The sequence below is a fragment of the Antrostomus carolinensis genome, unplaced genomic scaffold (genome assembly GCF_000700745.2).
Source record: "Antrostomus carolinensis isolate BGI_N321 unplaced genomic scaffold, ASM70074v2 scaffold11046, whole genome shotgun sequence".
Lineage (NCBI taxonomy): Eukaryota > Metazoa > Chordata > Aves > Caprimulgiformes > Caprimulgidae > Antrostomus > Antrostomus carolinensis.
The window spans coordinates 1-22,266 of record NW_010319801.1 but is presented as its reverse complement, the minus strand read 5'-3'; the positions used below and the strand labels follow the sequence as shown (position 1 = coordinate 22,266).

The following is a 22,266-nucleotide window of genomic DNA, read 5'->3' as shown; positions in this document are numbered from 1 at the left end:
CCCCGCCCAGTCTTTTCACATCCCCAGTATTCCTAACTCCTCAAAACCATGTAAATATAATTAAACATAGGAGCATGGTGGGCACCTATAAACAAAATATACTCTTCAAAAAGTGGAAATCAGCCAAAGAACATAGAAAAGCATTAAGTCTCATAAGTTCAATGTAAATTCAACAAGAACAAAAAGGTCTAAACCCAACTTGTCAAATGCGTCAAGCTAGTAATAAAACTGCTTTCAAACACAACAGATGTACAAAGCCTGACAGGAAACAGTTGGGCATGCAGATAATTTGGTTGTAAAAAGAGCACAAAAAGAGAATGAGAAAGGGTTAAACAAAGTATTTGTGTTAGGGTTCACAACCACAGAAAAGGTCAAAGAGGTTCTCAGACAAGTTCTTTACTTTTCGAGTGATACGTTTGGGCACATCTCAAATTGAGAAAGCTTCAGAACATACATACAAATGCAAAATTTAAGAGGATTCCTGAGATGATGCTGGAAACAACAAACCTGTCAGTCTGACTTCTGCGACTGGAAAATGTCTACGTATTGTATGGAAGAACAACTTTTGTTTTAAAGAACATACAGATAAATCAATGCCATGAGAAAGAGGGGTAGCATGTAATCTTGTAGTAGAAACTCCTGAGCAACAAATTAAATAGTACTGCTTTAATGGAGTCAACAAAGGCACAGGTAAGAGTGATTAGACCAACACTGGGATTTGCAAAAGGCTCCTGACAATCCTCACCTAAGGCTTCAGAAAAAATTATGCTGTCATGGTATAAGAGGAAAGGTCTACTCTGAATAAAAATAAAAAATTGCTCAGAAAGTAGGAATCAATTACAAACTGAATGATCAGTTTTAAAAGTACGGAGTTGTTGAAGTGAAGTCTTACTAGGATCTGTGCAGGTTCCTGTGCTGTTTAATGAACATGAGGTGGTAATGTTGGCAGATAATAAAAGCTAGCCACTTTGAAGCAAACATGTACAAAAGGATCTTTCAAATATTTAGTGTCAATATAGTCTACAATGCAAAGCAGATGGAAAAAAAAACAAAAACAAAACCAACAAAAACCCCAAAACAAACCAACTGTAAAAACACTGTGATAGATACAAAATTAGCAACTACTGCCCCAAAAAGACACTCAGATGTTTTTCATAGTTTTCTGAAAATATAGGCTTAATAATTAGCAACACATAAAGGGCAAACAGAATGTCAGTAACAATACAGGAAAAAAAGGAGCTTGAAATAGAAGGTGATACAATACCATAGCATAGGCATATGGTGCACATAAATCTTGAAAATAGCATAGAGAGCTAGTCACCTCATTTGCAAAGAGAAGAAAGAGAACTATGGATCATAGACTGGGGACAAGGAAAAAAATCAAAAGAGTAGACAACGTGTATGAAAGTTGTTCCAAACAAACTTTTCAATTTGGAGAAAGATGACTACTGCAAAAAGACAGAACAGAAATCTATTAAAATTACATAATAAGCAGTCAGTGACACTTTTTTTTTTTCCTTTTTCCTAGTTATTCACACAGGAAATCAGGTACTAAGATAGACATACCTCCATTTGATCAAATGTAGCATATAGTTTTAATTGCTTCCTTTAAAGAGGAATGATAAGAAAAATACAGCAAAAATAAGTACACTGACTGTAAAAAACAAAACAAAAAACCCTCCAAACAAACAAACAAGCCCCCATTCACTTTGCAAGTTTTACTCAATCCTCATTTTAACTACAGTATATTTAAATTAGATTTTAACAGCAATATCCATGTAAGTGGCATTAATTTTTATACACATTTTTGTGTGTATAAATTTATTAAAATCTAACACGTACAAACAGATCACAAATGGATTGTTGTAGCAAACACCCTTTTCTTCTGAACCTCTTGACTTAATGAAAAAAAATGCATGACCATGTTATTGGAAGGTCTTAGTCAATTAATAAGCCTTTCTTAATTTTAATAATGTTAGAATCTCTGTCTAGTTCAGCAGTGTATACAAGTATGACCACTGGAAAATACTACTGCTATGCAAAATTGATTAGGTGCTCCTTTTCTCCCTTCCTCCTTCCCCCCAGTTTGTGCATGGTACTAATGCTAATAGCATACATTTGCCTTTATGCTTAGAATTTTGTCATCATCCCTCCTATGGGTGGCTACATGATACACAAATGAGAAGTAACAGTAATACTTATTTTCTTTTGGGAGAACAGAACTTTCCTGAAACTTTTCTCTCAAAGTTTCAAAGTTAATCAGACTTCCAAGAAAAAAAAATAAACTATTTCAACCGAAACAACAGACAAACAATGCAGTTACAGTTTCTTACAAAACTTTTCTATTAAATTACATTCATATGTTCCTAACAACAACAAAAATCTTTAATTATCCAAACCATCCAATGTGGCAGTAATTAGCCTCTGCTGATTCAAATATTGTGAAAAAAATCTCAATATTATTTTCCTCATTTAAAAAAACCTAACTTCTTTAAAATGTATTTTGCATTACAAAAAACCCCTAGTTTAATTCTAAAAATGTATTTTTAATTGTAAACTGCAAAAGGACATATCACATAAAAAATTCAGTTCTTTTCCTGATATGAATAATTCTGTCCTTCATTATTTTGACATGTTACATGCATACATAAAGAAAATTATAACTGAGGCTGTATTTTTTCCATAATGACTGCTGCTACTGCTTTATTGGCCTCTAGTCACTGTGAACTAAGCTTCAGAAAATCCCAGAGAATAGAAAGAGGACTTGAGGCATGCTTTCAGTACTCGAGACTCGCTTTCAGGGCCTTCACTCACAGCTCAGGAGTTTATACCACACCTATTAGAAACCCCACCTGTCTCCAAGGGCCTTCATTGTCCTTCCTCACTAGCTGCCTCTGGCAGGCATGGCCAAACAAGGGCTCCAGAATAACTTTCAGATGCTCAGTACAGAACACTGTGGGCATACTAACACCATCAAAGCAACAGAAACATTTGCAGCAATACATATGTGTGGCACTCTAATTTAACTCTCGTCTGTCTTTTATAAAAGTCATTTTGTGTATTCCATTGTTTTCCTTACCAATAATTTCACAATAGGAGCTTGTAAAATAATTGTAAGCAAATAAAATGTGTAAGCTTGCAATCTAGCAGCAGGCATAATGTAGTGAATATGGTAGCATAAAGCTAAGAAGAAATAGAGGAATAAAACTGAGGATTATGGTGTGAAGTTGTGAGGAAATGCTAGTTCGTAGGACAGAAAAATGCTGAACCAACCAATCTTGCCTTAGTGGTGTCTCAGAAGAATCTAAACATGTGTTTGATTAAGAAAAAAAAAATGTTTAAAGAATTTCAATTCTCAATTAATAAGCCAGAACTAACAGGTAAAGTTTCAAGCTTTGTAATTAACCTGCACTGACTGCAATCACTTTATGGATCATTCCTTTAATAAAGGAATACAGACTTGCCATGCAACAGAAAAACATGTTCTATATATCTTCTTACATCCAGGATTTTTTTCATAACTTAAATAGACAGAAATAACAATTTTGGGCAACTGGTTTACCTTCCACTACAACCATATCCAAAGAACCTGATCCGATCATATATTCCTTTGCCCTCATAACTTGTTTAAACTGTAAAGTGTCTTTTGGGAAGATACCCATTCTTGACAAATATTTCAGTGTCATGATTTCCAAATAGTTATGCTTATACACATATATTGTTATTAGGATGAATAATGCTCAAATCACCTCTGGACCTTCCATAAGATGAACTAATCATGAGTCTTATTTTCCAGGTGTTCGGTTACTCTTTCCTGGTTGCTTTCCATTTAGAGCATCTCTTGGACCTGTGACCACTGAAGCTATGTGGTATTTCACTGCATGAAGAAGTCCTGTACAGAACACTTAAATAATGTAGCACAAGAGACATTTTATCCTCCTTCTCCAGTGAAATAATTCGCTTTGACAAAGTCTTTTCTAGGTCATCGTTTCTAAATATCAGTATGAGCAGTGAAGGAAGTAAACAAACCCAAGATTTTCTCATGTTCCTTTGTCACTAATAGTCAAATACTAAAGAATAAACATTTATTTTGCCCACTAATATTTAAAGTGCGTTCACTTCCTGCACATCTGTCTTGAATTCAGGGCAGAAGATATGTCTGTTGTTCGAAGTTGTACTTCTGTTAGCAGAGTAAGCTCTGCTGCAAATACAACTTTCAGTAAAATAATCTCAAATCTAGATTAAAAGGTTGGGCTTTACCAACTGTTAGGTAAATCTGCCTTGCCTTTTCATAACTATTTTCCCTATTACATTCTTTTATATAATCTCCTTTCCTAGCATCACTGACCAACAATGAGTTGAGGGTTGTAATAAAAAGAGCCTTGGTCTTCCATAGGTGGGGGTTTTGTTGTTGTTTTGTTGGAGGGTTTTTTTGGTGATTTTTTTTTTTTTTTTTTTTTTTTTTTTAATATGGGAGTGGGACATGTAGCTCCATCAAATTCTGTAGATCACCAGTGTCTCAGGGAAGGGGAAACAATTACTTTTAAAATGAAGATATAAGAAAGGTAGTCCAAAATTTAGAGGCAGTAATCTCCAAACTATTTCCTACAGAGCCAGGGCAACCACAAGATGCTATGCAAAAAACCTTACAGAAATATAGTTACAGTGCTGCAGCCATGCCAGAGGTAATACAGTGCCTGAAATTGTGAATCCCATTAAGAGAAACTTACTGAACTGGAAAAGATTACAGATAACTTCAAAAGACAGAGAATTGCATACATCATTATTGACAGACTTCTGCTTTCAACGTCTACAAGGCATGCTCAGACTAAGATGATTTTAGTGAACAAAAGATTAATTTCCATTTTGTAAATAAATACTAGCTATAAATCTGACCATGTATTAAATGTAATCTATATCTGCATGAAATATAAAATTGCTTTTCTTCCGTCTGACATCTTCAATTTAATTTTGTCCTTCTATTTTTCCACGCATACAGAAAACTTTTTGTCTACTCTTACTACACTTGTTAACAACTATAAAAGCTTGAAAAGAGGAGGATACATTGTATCTCTGTAAGCAAGAGGGATGGGGGAAGACACTGACAGTGATGTTCTCTGCAACAGAGTTACAATTTCAAACAGTTGTTACATTTCATGTGATGACAGTCTAGCTCATTAAAGAGACATCTTATTTAAGAGCCGTAGTCCCTGAATGCACACACAGGCTTAATATGTAATTATATATGAATGTACAGGGTGTTCATTGTAGATTACTATATGCGGTTAACTGCAATCTTGTTGGCTCCTTAATTTAATCACGTGTTGCATCTTGAAATGTTAAGGAAAAAAAAACAAACAAAAAACAAACCAACAAATTACTAGCACTAAAACTGAAGTCTTTTCTCTAGGAAGAAAATCTGAGCTATAAAGGAAAAATATGCAAGAAATTCTTGTTTGGCATTTCTCAAGCTTTGGCTCTATAATGCAGCCAAATACAGCTATATTTCCAGTGGGAACATAATAGTGGATAAAGGATATTTGCGGTATAGAGAAAATAAAAAAGCAAGCAAAATGCCTGGATAAAGTGCTTTGCATGGTTGATAGATGATTGCAAAAAAAAAAAAAAAAAAAAACAGGCATCAGTAAAACCTTGTGTGAAACCAGAGAAACCAGGAGAGGAGTCATTTTGTGTACTAATAACACAGAGAAATGGCATGGCAACTAAAGAGACAAACTTTTCTTACAGTTCTAGCCCAGACTGCAAAAAATAGTTGTGAGTTCTGCTAGCCAGTCAAATCTACTAAAAAGACCCCATGACAACAACAAAAACCAACCAAAAATCAACGTACCCTACTTTAAAGCATTGCTAGAAAGACATGCTTAGAGTTCAGTACAAATGTGCTCTGATTATTACCACTACTCCTTCCACACTGTAAAAGCATTTGAAAAGCAGACAGGGTTTGTCTTACTAAACCTATTTCAAAGTTGGGAGCAGACAAATGCAATTCTACAAGCAGACACCTAACAAGGATAACATCATCATCAAAGAAAGCTATCTAGCATATATTACAACATTCCGAGATCTTCCATTAAATGCCATCTGATCATTCAAAAAATCTGTAGACATGGCATTTCAGGACATGGTTTAGTGGGCATGGTGGTGTTGGGTTGACAGTTGGACTTGATGATCTTAGAGGTCTTTTCCAACCTTAATGATTCTATGATCATGCACACGGAAAAGTAGCTAGTTGTTCAAGATCAGTTCACAAAATATCACAAACAATCCAAATTTTCAACTTTCCAAAACAATCTTTCATCAAGGATTGTTTCTGGCAGACAAAATTTCACCATTTTTTTGTATCTTCTAAAGCAAAAAGAAAAACCCAATCAAACAGAAAACTTTTTACAAGACATTGAATAAAACATTTGCCCAGGTTTCAAGTTATTTTAAGCTCTTCAGTTAAACACAGCGTGAATAAAAACTTGAAATCCTAAATTTATTAGGTGAATTAATACTCAACACAATTGTTTTTCCTTCTGTTCCTGTTACACTTTGTAATTTGTCTAAACCATTAGAAAAATAAAACACAATAGCATGCAAACCATGCAAACTATTGCAAGAAACTAAATACCACACTGTATTGAAAGATTGTCTCTCTTTCTGCATGCTTTTCTATGTCCAGTTTAAAAAAAAAAAAAGAAAAATAAAAAAGAAAAAAGAAATTACAACTATTCTGCAGCTTGCATGAACACTCCATCCCACATATATGCTTTATATGTGATATAGGGAATATTTACAAGAAAGACTATAAAGAAAGCTGCCTAGCACCACGAATTGTCAGTGGGGGAGAAAAAAGTTTCCCTTGACTGCTTTTCAAATTTATGAAAAAACATTACTTGTGTTGTACTGAGTGAGATATGGGTAAATGTACATCTGAAACATGGCAAAAACTCAAGACCACCACTGAAACCCTGGTGCCAGAGGACAAAGAACACTGATCATATTTTTTGGCTGTAGTTATTGTCATACATCTTAAATCCTAATGTATAAAGATTTAAATATATATATTTTGCTAATGCAGGCAGTCTTTAACAATATTTTAATTTTTATAGTACCTTCTTGTTAGTATATTCAAAGTGCAGCAGATAAACCAGTAAATTATAAAACTAAAAAAATATGTAAACCCTTTACTTTGAGAAAGTAAAATTAGAGCATACATAAAGTTGAAGCTAAATACTCAGGCTTGTGATTTTATAATTTCTCCATGGGCTCTATGGTTTAATCACTCAGAGAACTCTACATGGAGTGACTGATACCAGAAATACTTCTTGGTGAGATCTGTCCTGTATTTTCCTTGCCCTTAACATGCAAATTTATTTCCTGCTCCTCACCACTTTTCATCTACGTTTATTTTGTATTCTTAAAAACCCCAGTCTTAACACCAGGATCTTCCAACTGTTTCCACAAATTCTTCCATCAGACAAAAGTTCTCGTGTTTGTTCAATCAATTCTGCACAGCAAGGGAATGAGAACACTACTAAATTCCCCTTTGCAAAGACATTTGGGTTTAGAAAACAGCTATTGAAAGAGGAATATACAAAATCTGCACACAGCTCTTAGATGATCATGTGTGCTTAATATTGTAATAGGATAAAGGTTAAGCACAATATTGTTTGACCCCTTCAACTACTGACATTCATGCCATGTTATTGTTAGTGTTGCATGTTAAGCAAGCAAATTTTCAATGAACTTGTGTTGGCTTTACCACAGACACAGATGTTAGGCGGACTCCTTTGTTCATAAGGTTCTCATTATTAACTGAAACCAAGTTGAATATTTGACTGAAGGAAAGGACCATATCATTGTTTTCAGATTTTGCTCTATGACTTAACTGAACTACATCTGCCAGCTTTGGAAATACCAAGTACTTCTTGGCGCCAGCACTGGCGCCTTGCTCTATGACTACCATCTTAAGTGCTTCAGCTTGAGGAAGTCTAGTAACCATCAAAACAGTTTAATAAAAACTCTAAACTGTGATTAAGAGTTACTCACTAGCTGACAGAGTTGCTCTGAAATTTGTTCTATTTATGAATAATTTCACAAAATAAGCAAATCATAGTAAACTGAATGCATGTCTGTTAATATGTAGCTTAGAAAGTTCACAAGATGTTTTTGTGATTTATGAAGCCTGTGTTATACTTGAAACCACATTTATTTAATAGATAGGTTGGCACTTCACAGGGTAATTTGATCTGCTTCAAATCTAACCAAAGCCTGTGGAAAACATAAGGATGCTCTGAATATAAATGCAATTCCTCTTTTCAACTTTGTGCACTACTGTCTCTTACCATAAATATGAAAAGTATTACACTCCCTTAAAATATCTCCCTTTATAAAACATAATGTTGAAGATGAAAGAACACCACAGTTTGTGCTAACACAAATATAGGAAGTATTTTATATAGCAAATTGATTAAATGTTATAATTCACTTTTCTGGATATGTCCTGAAGCTGAGTTAAAATAACACATCGCGCTTTCTTCCTCAGAAAGACCAAAATCAAAATATCTATATTTTATACCACTTCGATATCTGATGCCAAAAACTATCGATGGCAATTCTGCAAATAAACAGTTCTGCTATTTGCTATAGAGGACAAGGGAATATGTTACAAGAAAGGGGAAAATACAAGGTATTTTTCATAGAAATAGAGTGTAAAAAAGGCTCTTATTAATTTATTTTACATATCAGAAGACAGAAATAATTAGCATTTCCAGATTATTCATTATGTGATCTGAGCTAGAATTAACAACAGTTATTTCACTTACCATGCTGAATGTCCTTCATGTCTAAATGAAGGCTAGACATTAATATTCCAACAGCTTGAGACCTTTTGTTACTTAACAACTTGACAACCTGCCAAAAGAAACCCAAATATTAGTATTAATCTGCAGAAAAATGTACAAGATATTTTGCATTCCTGGCTACAAATTCAAGAAATAGTACCTTGTAGTCTATATACAAATCTAAAAATAAGTATTTTTATTAAGTAAATTTGCTTCTACTGCATAAAATCATCACAAGTGTGTGTCACTGAGTTGAATCTTAATCCTAAAAGAGTCACTACCAAAATTCTCCCAGACTTCCTCCTTCATAAGGATGCACAATTTCAACTTCACACTGATGTTACTAAGTGTATGAAACAGGCTGTCATATAAAAAAAAAAAATCCAACTGTGTCTATCTTGGAATTGCTTTAGTTTCCAAAACCACACAATGATTTCCATCTTTGATGTAAGCTAAAACTGTGAGAATTTGTATTTTATTTGAATGTTTGACGTAGTAGGTGCCAATACGAGTTTTATTTAAAAAGCAAAATAACCACGTACATACTGGGATTTTCTTTGATCACTTTTAGGAAGTATAAAAGGTCTAAAAGCTTTTTTGTTTTTAAAATAAACAAAAAAATAAAAATCAAGCCATCAAAACGTCTTGCTTCAGGGGGGTTAAAATTAGCCACTAAAATATTTCTTACATACTTGCTATGCAAGCATAAAAGCAGCAAGTAATTCACTGAACGTCTTCCACAGGACTCTAAGCTGTTTGAATTCAACTTACTGTAAATTTTATATCATTGGTATGAGAAGCAAGTAAGGCCAGGAAAGGATCCTTATCTGTAAAACGACGTGATTCTAGACGAATTACTTTTCAATGCAGGGCTACAACCAGTACACAGATGGAAGAGGTTAATATTTAATCTACTCAGGTTGCTGAGTTTTGCACTGTACCAAAAACACTGAAGAAAACTTTTGTGAATCACTTGGAGGAAAGAAGAAAAGTCACATAACTAGACCTGTAATTTCAAGTCATTTTTACGTTGCAGTTAGGAAGCATATACATATTTTTTCAAGTTACGCACTTTCTCTCTTAGCACCAAGGTGCTGTATCATCTACAGCTCCACTGGAAAAATTATTTATTAACTGGTAGAAATTAGATTAGAAAAAGTAGAATTAATTTAGCCAGAGCAAAGAATGTCAAGATCTAATTCACATCTTAAAAAGAACATGAAAGTACCTACAAGATGTTTGCCCTGTGGCTAACTTTGATTCACTTAAGTTTTCAGACACAGGTTTGTATGTTGATGTTTGAGCAGTAGCTGAAGAGAAGTAGTAAAAGCCTGACCCAGAACTCTGCCACTGGGATTGCTTAGGAAAGGAAACTCGAGAAACTCACGGTGCTTGTAGTATAGGTTTTCTAAGGATGTAGTTGGCTGGCCAATAGTTTTATATTACTTTTTTTCCCCCCTTAAACCTTCATAACCATCAATTATGAAGGTATTTCATCCTCCTTTCCTCATAGATTAGTTACAGTAAAGTGAAAATACAGCCTTGTGCTCATAAACTGAAAATTTTAACCAAGTATGTCATAACTATCATTCATAAGGTTAAAGACCTAAATTCAAGGTATTTCTATTGACATCATTTGTCAGAAATTAGCAAGAAATTCCTATGCAATTGTCTAATTCATGTAATATATTATTAGGAACTTGAAACTGAAGTCAAATGGACTGAAATAGGGTATGATAAGGGAGAACTAATGTAATTCAGAAAAATGTAATTAGGATATCCCACACTATCCTTCTAATATGCTATAATAACTCTAAATGTTTTTCAAATGGAGCATAAATCTAATTTAAGCTTGGAACTGAGACAAAGCTGGGACAAGAGACAAAGCTGGGACAAATAATATGAAATTTTCTTGTTGTAAAAAGAAGCTATTATCTATTTACTTCTTTGCAGCTACAAAATGTTTACAAAATAAAATAGATCTTGGGTAGCAAGGTATGGACCAAGTATTTTTAATAACTACGTTGCAATGTACATCTCTAATAACAGCCAAACAAGTATTTTGCATTCTACCACCAAAAATAAAAAAAAAAAAAAAAAAAAAAGAGTACAAAATTTCAAAGAGAACAGAAACTCTTTAAGTGGTGTTGCTACAAAACCATATTTCCAGAAAAGGCAGAGCAACACAAAGAAACAATTTGGTATGCTACATAACAGAAGTTCAAAACCTCCTTAAAGCTATCCACTTCAACAGGACTAAATTTGGTATGGAAGATGTTGGGGAAACTTGATTCCAGTCCCCACCATTATTGCTATTACAATAATAGAATAACTTAAGCTTGTTGCTGTCATCAACATATAGAGGGAATCCTTTGTTGTTGTTGCCTTTATTTTGAACAAGAAAACTATCCCAAAGCTGACCAAAAAGTGAATGCAAACTCATTCCAAAATTCCAATAAGGAAATGACAATAGTCACACAAAGTGGCAAGAGCTCATCTGGGGTAAGCATGTACATTTCTTGTCACTCATACTCTGGAAAAATAAAGTAGAAATTGAACTGATGCAGGCTACTGTGTTGGCCAGGAGTAAAACATAACAAAAGAAGAAAACAAGGAGTAAAATAGCTTTGTTAAGTGGCCTTCCCCAAAACAATGTTACAACTGCATTCAGATGTGAACGTACCTAGAACCAACGAAGGGCCCACAACTTGACCTTTCTAGAGGAAGCAGAACTACACTCTTCTCTCCTGGAGGCCCAAAGAGCAAGGATGAAGCTGGAGTCTGTTCTTGTGACTCTTGCTTCTAATGGTGTCAGCACGCACATACTACTATATTCAGTTCAATTGTGAAATCATTGTTTCTACCCCCCATCAGCAATCTAAAGCTCAGAGAGCTACTGATTTCAGGTCTACAAATACAGCAAGGGGACCAACATTAGAGAAAGAACCACCAAATTAATTAACTATGTTGTTATGATGCAAGCTAGAACATGAATTCTCAGGGGGCATGATTCCCATCAATGCTATAGGACCAGGTTTAGTGGCCTAGTAAATTCCTTCAAGTTCTGTGCTCTAAAAGGAACCTGGCCTAAAAGTTAGCAGGAAAAAGAAGCTTCTTCTTCTGTAAGTGAGCTGATGGACAAGAGAATAATTCTGTACTGAGCGCCACATTTTGCCAGTGATCAGAGGGTAGAGGAAAAAAAAGAAAAAAAAAAAAAAAAGCACTGTCCCCATGAAGAATAGGTTGTCTTTGCTGCCAAAATTCTGAGCCACAACAACATCGAAAGAGTACCAAAAAGCATGACTGTCAGCTGAATGGGTGCAGAACAACAACAGATAAAGCATTTTTATGTAGCAGCTACCAGTTTTGTCTGGCTTTATTTAAAATGTAGGGTTTATGTCAACTTTTATGCTAAACTCTATTATGCATTTCATTCCTATTTCACTCAGTTGCATGAATACTATATTTTCTCCAACAGAATGGTTGTAACAATACAACACTAATTCAGAAAATATGAATATTAGCATAAATGCCTAAAGCAATTCCCACATTTAAAAATAAAACAATAAAATAAATCAGCTGCATAGTCTGGGCCTACAGGCTACAGACAAGTGACGCCATTTAAACACAGAACAACAAAAGTTTGATAAATCTAATCTCTACAAGATCTAAAGCCTCAAACAATACACAACTCCTTTTTAGTTTGGATTCTGGACCTCTACTTTAAACTTTTTTTTTTTTTTTTTTTTTTTTTTTTTTTTTAATAAATAAATCAAAAGGAAGCTAGAGATATTATCTGCAGCCTGAAGTCCAGGACAAACTTTCTAATTGTTGAGTGGTCCTCATTGTTAAGCAGTAAACAAACTACATGCCAAATTTATTCCTGATTGTTTAACACAACCAAAAACAGTGAAAGAGATATTTAGTGAAAGGTAATACAAGACACATGTTTGATGAGAACCCCGAAGTGAAAATATGAAGATTCCCTTTCCTCAGAATAATATTTAGTTACTGCATGGAATTTTGCAGGGATTCTTGCTCTCTGGTTCTGATTTTGACCGAGTATTAAGCAAAATTATCCCAAGGCTCTCACTGGTTAAGAAAAACTACATTACTAAGAGTCACATGCAGGAAACTCCACATATAAAGGCCCATAGCTTGTAACTGTTGTAGAGAGGATGCAGAAACCCCAAAGTTCCAAACAAGATGTTAAGAAACAGAATCAGGATGGTAATGCAGTCACCTTTTCACTAGGTATTGTGACAACAGATCTTTTCTGAGGATTCAAGTGTATTCCAAATGTAAAATTAGCAACCATAGAATTGGACCCACCATCTTTCATGTGTATATTCTTGTCTTCTTACAGATACATCAGAGTAATACTATGTTCTTACGAGTGAGAGTTTCTGTGTGCGTATCGGACTTGTGTGCCCAGGTTTTTGGTTTTTTAAAAGGTAAATCCAGAAGTGACTTCTGACTAGTAATGGCTATTGTGAGGGTGGAAACAGGAACTTCTTCAAGAAGTTAGATTATTTTGGTACAATAGGAGATCAAACAAATACTTACAAAAAAGAAAACCAAAGCCCCAAAAGCAACACCCAGTCCTGGCTGTCTAACAGCACATCCATGCTGATTGCACTTAATGATTTAACTGAACTCAACTTTTACCACAGAGCATCGATCATAAATTGTAATTTCGAGCACCTCCCTGTCAACCCTAATCAAACCTGGAATCCCCTCTGCAACCTAACTGGTTATTTTGCCCCACTGAAGATTCTCATAATCTGTAAGGAGATACCTAAGGTTTCAAAATTTTCTTTGTCATATACTGCGAGATGCAAGTCATTGACATGTTATGCAAATTAGTGCAGCCAAGCAGCTGTGTCTGCCAGTTTGTTGATGCTGTAACTTTGTGCTTGAGGGAAAAGATTAAACATAATATTTACTTATCCATTTTATCTACTACCCTACTGCACTTTCATAAATAAACCTTTTAACAATATGGATGAGAAACAGTTCATACCCTTCTATGCTGTTTTTTCACTATAGTAGTATTGTATGAAATGAATATCATAAAATTATTACTGTAGAAGTAATCTTTTACTAAAGGATTGCTGACATAAGATGAAAAAATACTTGGAATGCTTAGATTCAGATATAAAGTAGTAAGTTAGATAAGCATTGTTTCTCAATATGAGGCTGAACAATAGTAAAATGTCCCATAATAAAAAATAACAAAAATATTCTAACTTTAAGGACTGGAGTAAGAGGTGGAGATAAATAGCAATGTTTAATTTCTTTAGTTTAAAAATAGGTCACAAAGATTTTGTTCTTCCATACCTAAAGCCCCTCTCTCTTTGAGGGTTAGCTCATTGTTATGTATCACAATTATAGTTATTCCTCCCTTTCATCAGCTAAAGAACCAGGGTACCTAAAGTTTAGTTTCTATATGTTTAGATCTTATATTTTTAACTGTCAAAATGTCTCTGCAGGTTAGTAATGCAAATGCATGTTCAGATGCTATAACAGAAACTCTAAAAAAAAAAAAAAAAAAAAAAAACCTCAAACCCTAAAAAGCTAAAGTTTCCTTAGAAACTGTATAAAAGCCATAATTTTAATGCATGGTCTGCAATGTACTCAGCAGGTTGTTTTTGCAGGTGAACAGCCCAACTGCTGTGAACAATCTTGTTGCTGTGTGCTCAAATTCGGCATGCAATTACGCACATTTTTTGCAAACTCTTGCAAAACATACTGCATAGCCAAATACATTTTAAATTAACAGTCAATTATTTTATAAAAACTTATTGTATCTCAATTTGGGGAGACAGACATGGAAGAAGCAGGAGGGGCACAGGAAAGAGCAAAGAATGAAAAAAAACCCCAAACAAACAAACAAACAAAAAATATACCGTGTAAAAACTTTATTGTTCCCAATTTTAAAGGGGAACATACAGCTACAAAAAAGTATTAAATCATTGACTGCACCTGCTCCAAACAAATATAACAACTTCTTTGTTCTTGCTGTTTGTACTGAAGTCAGCACTAAATAACAAAATATAGCCATAAAGAAAAATCTACCAAATCAATACTTCTCTACAAATAATTAAAAATACCCCTTAATCATAAAACCGCGATTTTCATGCTGATAATAAAAATCCATTTAACGTGTAAGTCAGTTAGGGTCTGAGTAAGACAGACAAGTACATTCACGTTTAAGTTAGACAGCGATTTTTTTACTAAATCATCATGATCATTGTAATAAGCCATATGCACACTTATTTCTGAAACAATTTGAATTTCCTTGATCAGATTTAAAAACTACTGCAATAAAAGTTGTTGCTTCTTGTCTCCTTAGCAAAATCAATGTGGACAGAGATGGGAGAAGAAATGTGTATTGCTATCTCCATATTTCCTTCTTCCCTTGATGACATACAATGCTATAATGTCCACTGCACTGAGAGAGTCGGAAGCACCATGGAGAGATGGAGAAGCAGGTATCAGAAAGGTGTAGAACTACCGGCTATGGAGATGCGAGATCATCAGACTCCCTGGTAAGATGACTGTAATTAAGATGCCTCTACTTGACAGTGTCAGGTACAGTAAGAATTGTACACAGCCCAAGGTGGCAGCTAACTTTCTGCTGGGATTCAAGATCTGGTTTATGCTTTTTATATACGGAGCTTTCAGTCTTACAGAACAGCTCCAGCTCACTCACTCAGTCCTACCCAAAGCCTATTCTTTTCTTGATTTGAGCAAACTTGCAGCAAGACCTTTCCCTGCAAAGGTCTTCTAGAGCATAGAGAAACACAACGAGGTCATTGTCAGACACTCTACATGGCTTCTCTGGTTAAGAATCGAACATAACCTTTCTCACCCATACAGAATCCGTAAACAGCAGCAACATCTAAAACAGGCTGTTACATCAGCAGAACCTTTCAGGGCTAGTAAGGATACATGAACAAAATAGAAAAACCTGTAGAGCAATTAGATCACAGAATCACAAGATGAGTGTGCAAGATTGTCAGATGCCAAACTCATGTGTATGGTTTTAAACTTGCAAATATGTGATCTGAAGAAAAGAAAGCAGGAAGGAAATAAGAATAAGAAATGCATGTGGTTAATAGAGGACATCAACCTGGGAAGCCTAAACAGGTAGAGATATTTGATATATAGATGCAATCAGGCAAAACTGTGTTTGCAACAAAGAGAATTTTGTACATACAGTTGCAAAACAAATAATATAATAACAAAACATTCAATAAGCCATATAAAGAAAAGAATGAGAGGTAAAAACAGAGATCACATTCGTACAGCAACTCGTAAAAGAAATTATTCTTACAAGACAAATGAGATTTAATTTCATAAATAGCTTCATTACATTAATTATTTGCTTGTATAAATAAAAACAATCCATCAGTTAAGTCCTCAAAAATTCCTGTCTGTGGGGGCAGCAGAACCCCGACTGTATCTCTGGAGAGTACATAAAATCACAGCAAACAGTTGTGCATTGATACAGGTAATAGTTCAATAAGTTCCTCCACTGTTTGCAGAGGGAATAAACCCTCCTTTTCAGAAAATTATTTTTTCCTTTATGTCATTCTTTGTCAGTGAATAAACTTTTATCTGTTAACTCAATATGGCATTTACTTTATTTACCAATTTACACCTATTTTATGTGGCACTTTATTTCTAGGGGTATTCTATTACCACAGCTTCTTTATGTTCAACTTAAAAATTCAAAAATGCTTAAATAATTAACTAAATAGTTGTATTGATACATCTTGTTTGAATCTAAGGATTTTGAAACAGAATTAAAATTTAGTAATCTATTATTTATTTTCTGGGGTGGGAGAGGGAGATTAAAATCTTAATGTCAGCAGATTAATAGTGGACTTTCCATATGAGAATATCTTTAACATTTTTATTTTGTTTACATGATAGATTATAAACACATGGTCTGCTCTTGAAAAGTTAATTGTAGTTACATGTATATTATTTTCTAAAAATACAGTTAGAGGATTATCAGTAAGGCTTCTAAGACAACTGTTCAAAAGTTAGAAAGTAATCTATGCAAGTCAGCCCAGCCCCTTCTCTATAGTTATTATGATATCAAGATTTTCTGACTGTGTACCATTTTTCCACTGAACCCATTCAGTGCACACTGGCCAATGTTTGCCATGTAAGCACATTTTTAATATGGCATTTAGCGTTGTTCTTAAGTGTATGGCCTTGATCATGGGACTATCCTTTTTCTTCCTGCTTCACTAATTACATGTTTTTTAAAGTGCTGCAACAACTGATACAGGTATTTTTTTACTCAGGTAACATCTTCACTTCCTAAGTAATCATCATGAACTGTGTCACTCCACACAATCCACACTAGCCATGGAAAGGGTGCCATGAAAAATACTATCCAGACATATAACCAACAATAGTATCATAACTACACAGCATGGCTGAACAGGACACTCCAAGAGTGAGCCTTCACCCTTTGCTGGGTCATACACTATAGGTCTGATAAGATTCACTATTTGTTGAAAGGAACATCCAGGTCAAGAATACTCAAGGTTCACAAGTTTCTGACAAAAAATACTTTAGACAGAATAAGAATTGACACAGAGTCAGACATGAGCAAAACCAGACCCCTTTTTTTTTTTTTTTTTTCTTTTTTAACACTGGCAAAATGAAGGAGACACCCAATGTGAGTGAAAAAAACCAAACAAAAAACCCCTCAAAAACCAACAACAAACCAAAACAACAAAAACCCAACCCAACAAAACTTGCAGCCTAAAGAGCTAAATTTTGGCAGTTGTAACAACAGGGGCTTATAATGAAAGTCAGACCACTTTAATAGGTACCCATGGCAGCCCCACCTATAATATAGCCCATAAAGGACTTTCTTTGAAGATTTAGTAGACATTCTCATTGAGTGAGCCTGCACACATTTACAGCAGCTGAGAATTTGACGTATACACATTAACAGAGCAAAATAAATCACAGGTTTTGCCATAGCAAAAAATCAGCTGCATTCACAAATAAATATTAACACTTCATTTTTTCTCTTTCTTTAAAGTTCTAGAACAGATTTTGATGTGGCCTTCATTTAGTGCTAGATGTAATATCGATTTTTTTAATACATCGTTGATTTATATTGTATTAAGTTATTGGTAGATGATCATGCCAACAAAAAAACCAATGAGAACTAATACTTACGTAGCATGAAATTAACTCAATCTTTAACTCAAAAAGACCTAAAGTAACCCACAACAATATAGATAATTTTACCACTTTAAAAGGGGTCAACATTTAGAAATAATTCTATCATTCATAACTATATACATACACAAGCAAACATATGCCTATACTCTATGGCATATAGCATAAATGGCTCTGTGTGCAGCACAGCAGTATACTCCAAAATAATTAACCTTTCTCCCACTAAAACATCCCCAAACTATCAAATCTTTCTTCAGATTAGCTAGAATTTCCACCCCTGCCATGTGGCCTCCTCTGTAAATACATTTTTATTTTAGCTTACAATAAAAACATTGTTTTATTAAAATCAGATGTTTACGTAGAGTACCAAATATTTTAGGCATTTGAAAGTTATCTGAGCATTTTTTCCTGACTGCTATAAGCAATACATCCACTCAGCACATCCGCATGTCAATACAAGGAGGAAAACCAATTGCCAGACTAGAGCATTTCTGGAAAGCAGCAGAGGGAGTTTGCAGGTCCTGATTCTGTTCTGTACAATGCTTCTCTATAGCTCAACAGGTGACAGAACACATCTGCTTTGCATAGCACATCCCTCTAAAACATGACTGTAGAAACACCATTTGTAAGATCTTTACAACACCCGTAACTATCATAAAAGCCATGTAAGTCAGTAACCACTTAAACAGCACTTGGTGCTTCCTATAAAAACATACTTGTGAAATTACAGCCATGCTTTCCCCAAATAACCGTTTCTTCTGCTAAACATGGATGGACTTCATTATCCAAGTGTTTACTGCTTTATAAATGAAGAGAATTTTAAAAATGAAGGCCTGCATTCCAAAGTGCTGAGAGGGCGTACGTAGAATACATTTGTGAAGCTGTTCTACTTCAGTTGTCTCATGGCAATACTATGAAAAGCCCAAACTGGATTTGCACACATGAACATTTAACTTTGACATCTGCAGTAAATGATAGCTCTAATTGTAGTTATAATGAAAGCCTGTGATTATCTGTTTGGTTGATCTTTTCCCCCCAGATACTACAGTTCAACAAATCAGGGAGCAGTACATTCATTTGATCACCAGCGGAAGAGAAACACATGGGGGATTCTCTTCTGTCAATTTAGGTGGTCCACAGGAATGTTCATTCTAGATGCCAGCACCTACTTACATCGCCTTAAACTTCCGTGTGGAAGTTTCTGTCATAAACAAATTATTTTCAAACTAGTTAAGAGTAATCAGTCCTTTTCACAGTTTTATCTACATTTTATTTATTTATTGACAATGTATCTAAATTTTTGGCAGTGCAAGAAAAAGAAATACTCTTTTTATTAAAATCCACATCTAATGTTTATTCATAATTGCTGTCTGTCTTTAACCACTGTTTACATTACAGAATTAAACAGTTGTCATTTCTACTCTGTTTAGAGATTTCAATCACCAAACCTTATGGAATGTAAATGGACCAACAGTACATAGGTAAAACATCAGGTATACCTCTGCACTTGTTTTTTTACTTAATGGGCTATTGTATTAATTTAGTTAGGAAGAACCATTTAAAAGAGCTTTTTGTAGAAGGAGGAAAGAAGAGCAAAGGTCTTACACTTTGGAGATTTATTGCAGCACAGTAAGGTGGCAGCAGCACCATTACCTTTCCTCACATCTGTTAGTACAGCCGAGTGCATCACACAGGTATGTGATGAACAGCCACACAAGTGTGGCTGAACTACCCTTCCCATCCATCCAACACCTTGGGATAATCATTCTAATTTCACTACCAGTTCTGTTGCCTGCAGCAGGTTGCCAGCACAGCAAAGAGTGCCTGCACCTTTATATTGGTGACCAAAGTATGCCTGTGGGGGAAAGATCTCCAGGACTACTAGGTGAAGAGGTCATATTCAAACATAAGCTTTACTGCATGGGGATTTTGAAGAGTCACACTGTACATCCCATGTGGGGAAAAATCTTATATAACGTTAACCTGTATGTTAAAAGATGATGAAAAGAACAGCCTATTCCTGAACTGAATACAGAAATGTGAAAATGAGATGAAGCAATAACCTTTACTGCTGTTTAGGATTCTACATAAGAACATTCTCCTCTATAGACTGAAAGTTTAATCGCAAATTAATTATCATACCAACACAATTCAATTTTCACACAGATACCAAGAAGATTACAGCTCTAGTCATGTAAATATTCAGACTGAATTCTTTTACCCCAGGGTTTCAACTCCTACATTTGAAATATGCTTCCTATTTTATTTTATTGCACATCATTCCATTTCAAGAAACCAGTCTGATTAATGTTGGATTTTCCCAACTGTGCTTGTCATTTATTGTATACATAAACTTCATATTCACTATATATATATATAAACATAACACAAATTTAGAACTGTTATGATTGGTATAACATTAGGACTTAGATTCCCAAACATAATTTTTCTCTGAAGTCATGATAATTCATATGCAACTCATTATTTAATTTATAAAATTAATCAGAATAATTTATATACCACTCATTGCACATATGCAGTCAATTTCATTTTCATCATATATGCACCTAATTATCTCAGTTTTATTTTTATTATTTTTACGTGGATAAAGCAAAGATTTTTTTTTTTTTTAGAAACTACATACTTGAAAAGTAATTTATAGAAAAAGAAAAATTCAGTCCTTAACACATATAGTTTTGAGACCTATCTTACATTCTCTCCTTCTCTTATATTTCTGCATAGTGTATATACAGAGTAACAATTTCACACCAGGAAAAACTCATCTCAGCTGCATGCAAAAATCTGTCTTTATGTAAAAACCAGCCTAGAAAAGATCTGAAATTAAATGAGTACTCACTTGTTTAGTCTTTGTTTTTGTAATGGTGTCCGAAATGGGTTTCTTCCTCTCTTTAACAGCTGTTTTAGAAAACAGTTCTTCAAACTCATGATAATCTATGGAAGGCTCTTCAATTTTTTCCCACACAAGTGAAGCACTAGAATCTCTAAAGTTAAGCAAAAGACCTATGTAGGGCAACGTCAAACTAAATAAGGTCATAAATGGAGGAATGAAGAAAATAAAACAGCAGTAATTTAAAAGTTGTTGCCTAAATTCTACTAGCAGCATTCTGATAAGATATACTGTTGATTCTCTCCCATCCTTGTTTGCTTCTTTGTTCACACACAATAATGGTCAGTCTCATTTATATTCACCCACTTTATATACATAGGAATATAAATACATTGTATATAGGCTATAAAACATACAGATGTGGACACAAAGAGAAGTAGAAATAGACAGTTATCTGCAGACCACTGTGTCATAGTGGCAAGAACTTGAAAAGAAATGAGAAATTCATCTTTAAATAACAGCAGAAGGATTTTACGGAGAGAAGATGCTATCAAAACTTGACAGTTTTGATACTAGAGAAGAGTGTCAAAACTAGAGAGACCAACGCCATCCTGAAAGTTGAGAGGAAGCAGAAATACATTTTAAAAACCATCTCACAAAACGCTTAATGGCACACAGTCACCCCCTGATCTCTGATCGACATGTGGTGTGTAATCCCAAAGGACAGGTGAAAACGCTACCCTCAAAGAGCTTTCATGTTCAAATAATGTTACAAAGAATTTGTGTGCTTTAAATAAAATGGGCATTCCGTTTACACAGCCAACTACAAATAAAATCCTGCTTGCCCTGAGGTTCTCTCAAAGACCTGCCCAGCAGTAAGAAAAAAGACTTTTGCTCATAACATATGTCACTATGAAGACAGCCATAAAGTGACAGCACCACTCTCTTCACAACTCTATGACTTACCTTTTACTGTGGAGCTGGATTCTTGTCCAGTAAAGAGGCTTCATTGGCCGAGAAGGCTCTATTACGTGTTTCCTGCTCCCTTTCTCCTGATTCATCCCCATTGCAAAAAAAACAGATGGTAACGGAGGAGGAAGAAACCCACACACCTGTGGGACTGCTGGGTAAGTGCTGCCCTGGACTGGCGCTGGAAGGGGTGGTGCTTCTCCAGGCAAAGGTGGTGGGGCTGGAGGTGGCATCCCCAATCCAGGCAAAGGAGGAGGTGGTGGAGGGACACCAGCACCAGGCAAAGGTGGTGGAAGAGGTGGAGGGGGGACAGCTGCACCAGGCAAAGGTGGTGGAGGAGGTGGAACACCTGTACCAGGCAAAGGTGGTGGAGGAGGTGGAGGG

The 22,266-nt window shown here is 35.0% G+C and overlaps 1 protein-coding gene across 1 annotated transcript in view; it reads right to left on the bottom strand.

Moving 5' to 3' along the window:
* Positions 1–22,262, bottom strand: part of LOC104526051 (formin-2) — a gene marked incomplete at its 5' end in the record, with an annotated part of 89,859 nt that extends 67,597 nt beyond the window's left edge. Inside the window, 3 exons of the mRNA XM_010169391.1 lie at positions 8,832–8,919; positions 20,923–21,067; positions 21,880–22,262. Coding sequence (XP_010167693.1) covers positions 8,832–8,919; positions 20,923–21,067; positions 21,880–22,262 — 616 coding nt within the window. The remainder of the gene's footprint in view (positions 1–8,831; positions 8,920–20,922; positions 21,068–21,879) is intronic.
* Positions 22,263–22,266: the final 4 nt, after the last annotated feature.